General features: G+C 32.9%; 1 protein-coding gene across 2 annotated transcripts in view; it reads left to right on the forward strand.

Moving 5' to 3' along the window:
- MYOM1 (myomesin 1) overlaps positions 1–7,528 on the forward strand; it is a 71,223-nt gene extending 63,695 nt beyond the window's left edge. For both annotated transcript variants that reach the window (XM_083358929.1, XM_083358930.1), the window contains exons 34-38: positions 1,290–1,453; positions 2,945–2,981; positions 3,617–3,639; positions 4,247–4,302; positions 6,364–7,528. In XM_083358929.1, coding sequence (XP_083215055.1) covers positions 1,290–1,453; positions 2,945–2,981; positions 3,617–3,639; positions 4,247–4,302; positions 6,364–6,660 — 577 coding nt within the window. In that variant the 3' untranslated portion in view covers positions 6,661–7,528. The remainder of the gene's footprint in view (positions 1–1,289; positions 1,454–2,944; positions 2,982–3,616; positions 3,640–4,246; positions 4,303–6,363) is intronic.
- The last annotated feature ends 680 nt before the right edge of the window (positions 7,529–8,208 follow it).

The raw sequence follows: 8,208 nt of genomic DNA on the forward strand, positions 1-8,208 counted from the left end.
CCTATTTTTCTACTTGCATTTTTACGTGCTTTCGAACTGCTGGCTTGGCAAAAGCTGGGACGAGTAACAGGCGCTCATTCTGTTACGCAGCACTCGGGATTCAACCCACCAAACTGCCGACCTTCTGATCGACAAGCTCAGCGTCCTAACCCACTGAGCCACCGTGTCCCTATACATATACATACATACATATATACACATACACATACACATACATACATACATACATACATGCATATATACATACATATATTCCAAATAGGGTCTGACTAAATTAGGGATTTAGAAATCCTCTAGTGATGCATCTCAAAATTCTGAAACATTAAACTGTTAGGTACTAAAATGCTACAACCACTTTCTTATGAGGAAACTGCTGCATATTTTCAAATGCATAAGAAGCATAAAAACTGAGATACATATCACTCAAAGCTTATCAAAATAAGATAAGCTGTGCAATAGCTCTGCTTGGTCAGGGTTTGGGTAAACATTTTATAAAATCATAAAACTCCAGGATTCTTATCCCAAAGACAACCAATTGTTGATAAGAGTGACACTCCTGAAACACCTCAGTTCTTGGGAAAGTTGAGCAAATCTATTTAATACATGCATATGTATTTAACACTTTTTTAAACTTTAACAATATCCTTCATTCTTCTAATTTGGAACTGGAAGCATAGAGGATTAACTCTTTATGTGTTGCAGTTCTAATGACTATTTTGTCTCAATAACTGTTCTGGAAATAAAGCTGCAAATTCTTGGTGTGATGTAAATGAGGGAAGGTTTAAGAGAAACTTTCATGGAAAAACAAAAAGAATTCTTTACATGATCTACAATTTCTTTAAGAACTAACAATATCACTACAATAATCTAAAAAGCTACTTTTAATTATCATTTTTATTTAAATGTTCATGGTACTGCAGTATAGTAGAAGCTGAAGTTCAACTACACTTGGAAAAATTATTTTGGAACATAATGAAGTAAAACAAAGTATACCTAGAATAGAAATCTTCAATTGTCACACAACTGTAAATCATCTATTCAAATTCCCCGTGCATGCAAAATTATTATCTATATTATCTATGTAATAAAACTTGTAATAAGTTATATTTATATATTAGCTTTAGGGTCTTTGACGCTCTCTTAGCTTGGTGGTTTTCTTGCAGACCCCTTGTTTCAACCCTGACCTACAAATTTTCTTCATTATTGGTACATTTATTTTAATTATATAAATGCATATTTATTACTTGTATTATTTATATATAAAGTCTCTATTGCATTTTTATTTTTAGTGAAGTCAAAATTAAGTACACCGAAAGAGTTAAGACTGGTGTTACAGGAAACCAAATCTGGTTGCAAATTAATGAACCAACTACAAATGATAAAGGCAAATATATACTGGAGCTGTTTGATGGTAAAACTGCACATACAAAAATGGTGGACCTTTCTGGACAAGGTAAATTATTACATTTTAATTAGTGATATGAAATAACTTAAGTTTTAATTAGGGATATACAGTGTATAACATTCCAGGAATACAGTGTTCAAGGAGACTCCAGCATCTTCCTTTTTATTACAAACCATAGTGATCTGGTCATTGTGGGAATGGTCTGAAGACTTCCTGGACAAAACCATCTGCAATAAATTGTTCTGGTATTCCAAACGTATATTGTTCAAAACACCAAAACATGTTCCCTATTACAGGGTATTTCCTCTCAGAGGCTTTTACTACTAGATCAACATAATTCGGGGGGGGGGGGAAGTTCACCAGAATGTTCTGTAACTGAAATGATTTTATATAGCTGCTAGTGCCATTCACAAATTAGTGCAGAAACTGAGAAACCTAGAAGTTTTAATGATAGCATCTCTTGCTCTTCCAGCTATATGATTTTATAATAACTTTCAGCTACTTAGAAAGATCTGAGAAGCTAGCCAGGGTCTTCATAATTTAAGTTTTGAACTGTAAGATGATCTCAGTAAATGCTGGTCCTCAAGTAACAATTCGAGGTTCATGAAGAACTGCTGAGTTTGTGGCTGACAGTTTGCATCTTACATTTAAATTTGACAATAGTTTACTATTTTTAATGTTACGTTAAACATCAGTATGCAAACATATTAAATCAAGTGATCAAAATATGTGCAAATTTACTTTGAGATTCACTCCATTTAACATAACTGAAACAGAGTTATTGATAGCAGTCTTATCTTTGAATACCAATGTCATTACTTTGTACATAACAAATAGATTAAGAACACTTCCTTAGATGTTTCTCACAAGGATTTATCTCACAAATTCCTTTAAGACTAATTATGCATATTCATTGTACTGAATACTGTATGTGAATGAAACAGAAAAGATTATGCCTCACATATCGATTTATTTTCATGTTTTGATCATCTCTGTGTACAAGTTCAATGTACAAACTCAATACTTATGTACTTTGCAATGAGTTAAACAGAAACATATATGAAACATATGAGCATATCTTGCAGATCAAACTTCTGCATATTTGCTCAGAAATAAGTCTTAGTGACTTGTATGCATTGGAATACAGTTTGTAAACCATAAAGATAATGTCACGTAGAGTTTAACCATTGTATAATAGAGCATTTATTTCTTCTTGTTAAAGTAAAAATACATTCTGATAGTTTATTTGTCCACTTGCTTTTTAGCAGCTCCTAGTGCCAAACATCTACTATTAAAAAAACACCCAAACTATCAGCATTAGAGGGTACCACTATCCTAGAACTCTTTAGAATATGATATAGTATATGATATAGTTTTCCATATATAATTAATAAGACAATTAATATAGGAATGTAATAGCTTGTATAGCATGACTTTCTCAATGTTCCAACATATTACACAAAAAGCTAAATAAAGTAATAGCATAAATTGATTTCATAAAGGATACTAGCAATATAACCCCTTTCTTCTTTTATTAAGCATTTGATGAAGCCTTTGCTGAATTCCAAAGATTAAAGTAAGTATATAGTTTAAGTAAAGTATTTTCTGCTGTTTTAATTAGGCCTACCATATCTGGACTGCAAAACTTTGAGAATATACAGTTTCCCACATCTCTGTTTTCATCTACAAATGCCTACAGTCCAGATCTGGTAACCCTAAACTATCTAGATTAATTATAAATTTGGGAAACTTTGTTCTAATAATAGGACACTTTCAATATTTTGGGATTTTAAGCACTACCTGCTTTAATTGAAGTAGTAGAAAACATAGCAGGATTTTTTTTCTCTTTTCCTTTTTTCCAAATAGTAGTTAAACTACTATTTGCTACTGAATAGTTAATTGAAGGGAAATCTACATCCAGACCAAATGGAAGATGACTTTTCCCTTCAGCAATACAACATATGACAAAAAAAAATCTACCTTTATATAGCTGTTACCAATATATATTCAAAAGGTGAAAGTCTAGTGCTTTGTTTATTGAAAATAGTTTTATCATTAGTTTGAAGGCTGATGATGAACTATCATAGAAAAAAATAATTAACAAAGTGAGCTATTATATAGAATTGTTTTCTTCAGCTGTTTAGAGCTGCTCATAATATAGCTTTTCCTTACTATAAAACTAAAATTTCTTTCTCCCTTTCTCAATTACAGAACAGCTGCCATTGCAGAAAAAAGTGAGTGAACTCTTTTTTATTTGGTGCCTGTTTTGTCCATAGGATGGAATGCTTCCTATTTGTTTCTAGTGATAGGGTTTTTCATAACATTTGCCTCATAGAGGATTTTGTTATAAAATTTATTATTTTAATCAGTCCACTCAAGCATTTACAAATATATAAGTTAACTCATAGAAGAGTAGGGAGTAAAAAGGTAATGCATACAAGTGTAAAGTAATCTAATGGCCCTAGTGCAGTATTGTTTAATCAGTTTCAACAACCCCAACCTTTTTTCCCCCTGATCAACAATTTGAAATGAGATTTGCACTTGTTAAATAACCTTGAGTGTCTACTACAAGCCATCATTCCTGACCACTTCATGTGATAAACAACATGTGATGCATAACAGCAATTTTATCACTGTTAATTATGTTTAGGCAGAATAGGGCAGAAATACTAGGAGCCACTATCTGATTATATGACGCATTGGCAGCTTGCAAAAAAAAAATAAAATAAGACACTATTCTTCTACCTGCCAGATAGAACATTTATTACAGGGAAAATAAAATCATAGACACAGACTTGCAAGAAATGTTACATTTTTATTTTTGATTATTTATTTTTGCAGATCGTGCTCGGGTACTTGGAGGTCTGCCAGATGTTGTCACTATTCAGGAAGGCAAGGTATAAAAAAAAGTAGTTGAGATATTTAAAAAAGTAATTCTGCTGCTTTCTTAATTCTCAGAGAAGAGCAGTTTCCCATTTTCCCAAAAGCCCTGACTTTAATAGAGAAATAGATTTTCTATTCATATTTTTTTTATTTATTTTAATCCCATTTATATCCTGCCCTTCTCCGAAGACTCAGGGCGGCTTACAATTTAAGCACAAACCAATGTGCTTAGTAGTAGCCTTCATTCTATGTATATGCCTGCTTATTAGGGCTTTTGGGGGCGCCCAAGCGGCATTATTACAAAGTCAGCTTATTGCCCCCAACAATCTGGGTCCCCATTTTACCTACCTCGGAAGGATGGAAAGCTGAGTCAACCTTGAGCCTGGTGGGATGCGAACCTGCACTAATTGCAGGCAGAACATAATTTCTCCATATAACATATTTGTTATATGGAGAACATAATTTCAATTTGTTAGGCAGCCAGCTTGATGTATTTAGGGCACTTCCACTTCTTAAAGAGAATATGAAACAATGAAGAGTCCTTGTTTAGTGATTGAAATTGGTTCCAGTGAAATGGTTGTTAAGCAAACTACATGTAAGACAGAGAGACTGCAAAGACCACTGGATGCTGCCCTTTTATTCAGATAAAATTCCACTCTACATTCCCCTTTATATTGGTTCCCCTGCAGGGCAAAAAGATTGCCTAAAACCACTTGAGCTGTTTCTCTCTGCAACACAGAACTTCTCTAAAAAGTGCTAAACACACTTTAACAAGCTCAGCTGTATGACCTTAATTAGCTGATTAGAACCCTACCAAGGCCTGGCATTTACTGCCTGAAATTGACCAGATTTTAATTACCGTAGTTTCACACTGAAGGCTTTTGTTGTCATAAATGCCTGCATTGGTTGCAAAGTTATTTTTTCATCACCATTATAATTGCAAATGGTCACTATCTAAGGAAGTCATAAAGGACTATTTATAACCTGAACTTTTTCCCCTTCAGTTAGCCAGTAATATATAAATTCATAAATAATTCTAAAATATTATTTATTATCTGACTTTCCACTAATGAATGGGGTTCAAGATACAGGTATTCAGATATTCTTTTTAAAAATTAAAAACAGACATGAATTATTAGATTGAGATCAAGAAGAATCATGACATATAATCCTTCTTTTAACTTTGCATCTTTTTTCTTTTCTGTATTAATAACTCTTCCTACATAAAGGAAATAAAACTTCTCAATTTAAATGCCTTTAGACTTTGAACTCCTTTGGAGTTTAAAATCATAATGTCCATGTCTGTTGAGAAAATCCCTTCCCATGTATAGAGATGTCAATCTATGTATACTATTGAACGTACAGTTAATTAACAAAAATATCAGAAGCTGGAAAGTATAGGGCGTCAACTCATATTTTGTTGTCCAGTTTAGCCATTATGATATTCATATTTCAGAAGAGTTTAGATTGCTTCTAATATTATTTAGATTTTAAACATCAGATCTGTGAGAATCTAGATAATATTATATTAACTAAAATTAGGACTCTTCAACTTTTGGATTCTGACCAATGTGTTTTGAAAATTAGTCAACTAAGCCATAATATATTTGTTATGGATATATTTTCTCATAAAACTTTCTAGAATTAATGTGGTTTGAAAAAATATATAATTTTAAATTAAAAGTTAACCTATCAAGCAAACAATTATTAGCACAATCTAGAAAAAGTTGTTTTATGTAGTTTAAACATATTATTTAAATTGAAAGCCTGTTTTGCAATCATTTTGTGACTGGCATTGTAAGTGTAACTTTCTTTGAGCATAAACAACGGTGTTTGCCTATTGACGGACTAATTATCCAAGTATTTCCAGTGATTACATTTATGGTAAAACAAGTATATAGTTTCTAATTACTGCAAGAAAGAGAAAATAATCGAACACAAAAGTTTTTAGTACAGCAGTTATAGTGGAAAGGAAGAGGAGGAGGGGGGAGGAGGAGACAATAGTAGAACTATAGTAGTGTTTATTGAGTTTTTAATATTTATTTATATTTGCATCATTTGTATGTTTCCTGCAGGCACTTAATCTTACATGCAGTGTCTGGGGAAATCCTGTTCCTGAGATTTCATGGCTCAAGAATGAAAAACTTCTAAAAGCAGATGCCAACATCATTTTGAAATATGAATCAGGAAAACAAGCCTGCTTCACTATTGCAGCTGTCAGTACGATTGATTCAGGCAAATACAGCCTTGTAGTAAAAAACCAGTATGGTACAGAGACAAGTGATTTCACTGTCAGCGTGTTTATACCTGAGGAAGGGGTTGAAATCCCACAGCCGGAATATGGTAAAGGAGATAAGAAAAAGAAAGCATGAACCATAGCTTAAGGGCACATGTTTCTCCCTCCCTTAATAATGTGTGTGTAAAGTACAGGTAGTTCTTGATTTATGATCACAATTGGGAACAGAATTTCTGTTGCTAGGCAATAATGGTCATTAAGTGAGTCATCACATGACCAAACCTAATTTTACAACCATTTTTACCATGGTTGTTAAATGAATCACAGGATCAAGTGAACCATGTGGTTTTTTTTTAAGCAAATCTGGTTTCCTCAATTGAACTTGCTTGTTGAAAGCTGGCTGGGAAGATTGTAAGTTACGATCATGTGACTGCAACGCAAACTGCAGGTAATGTGACAGTCGTAACTTTGAGGACAGTTGTAAGTCACTTTTTCTGAGGCCATTGTAACTTTGATCTGTAGTTAAACGGTTGTAAGTTGAGAACTATCTGTGTTTTACCTGTATATAAGTTGCATCTGGATTCTTCCATTAATTTCATTTGAGATATTAAAACTTGAATTATATTAGACAAAAGTAGTTGTACATCTCTTCTACCACCTTCCCATTCTGACCATTCAAAAGCTTTTTTCCCCCCTCTTACCAGTCCATAATGAAGCAAAATCATCAGTGAGTGCATGTGACAGATAGTTTGGCTATTCTCCTATGTCCAGGTGTTTGTGAATAAAAAATATACTACATATAAATCTACAAGGAAATGAAAGAATAACAATGGTTTACTGTAGTGATATTCTACTAATTAGAAATTGTTATACTGGTAATCTCTGAAATTACTATAGCACTGTAGTAGAAAATGAGTATTAATTATATTAATACTGTTGTCAGTGGAAACTTCAGTTCTGGATACTCTTTGTTATTCACAAATAAATATAGAAAACGTATTTCTTTCACCATGTGGGTATGGGTTTGTCTTTATTATTTGTTCACTTCTTGGTAATTTATTGTTCTTTTCACTGAACATCAGTGTTCTAAGTTTATTTTGCTTGTGATATTTTTTACAGTCTTCACGACAGCAATTATAAAGGAAATTCTGATATTTTATTTTTCTACTAACTTCTGGCTCTTTGGTCTCCACTATAAATCTACTTAAACATTCCAATGACTTTAAGCTTGTTAATATTTTTAAGTGGAACAGAAAGCTTTTGAGTATTCTCGTCAAGGGACAAAAATGCAACAATTTCTCATTCTTTACTGAGGGAAAAAAGGAAACCTGACCAATCCATCCATTCCTCTGAGCAAAATGGATGAAGATTGCTATATTTTCATTCTCAGTGGTTGGAATGATGCAATGATTTTTTTTTTCTGTTGCAAAAACATGGATCACTGTTAGAATGTAATAAAGAAAACTATTTGCTATATTCTAGCAATCATTTGGCCAAAATGTCATATATATATACTATTGTTAGGCAATGCTGTATGATTTTAATTCAACCTCCTGTGGGCTTCCCCGCTGATTTTGTTTGTCAGAAGCAATAAAAATCACAAATGGCAATCACTTGTCCACAGACACTGCAACTGAGAGCAAGTTGCCAAATGTCCGACTAGCAATCATGTGACTGCAGGGAC

The sequence above is a fragment of the Vipera ursinii genome (genome assembly GCF_947247035.1).
Source record: "Vipera ursinii genome assembly, chromosome: 3".
Taxonomy (NCBI): Eukaryota; Metazoa; Chordata; class Lepidosauria; order Squamata; family Viperidae; genus Vipera; species Vipera ursinii.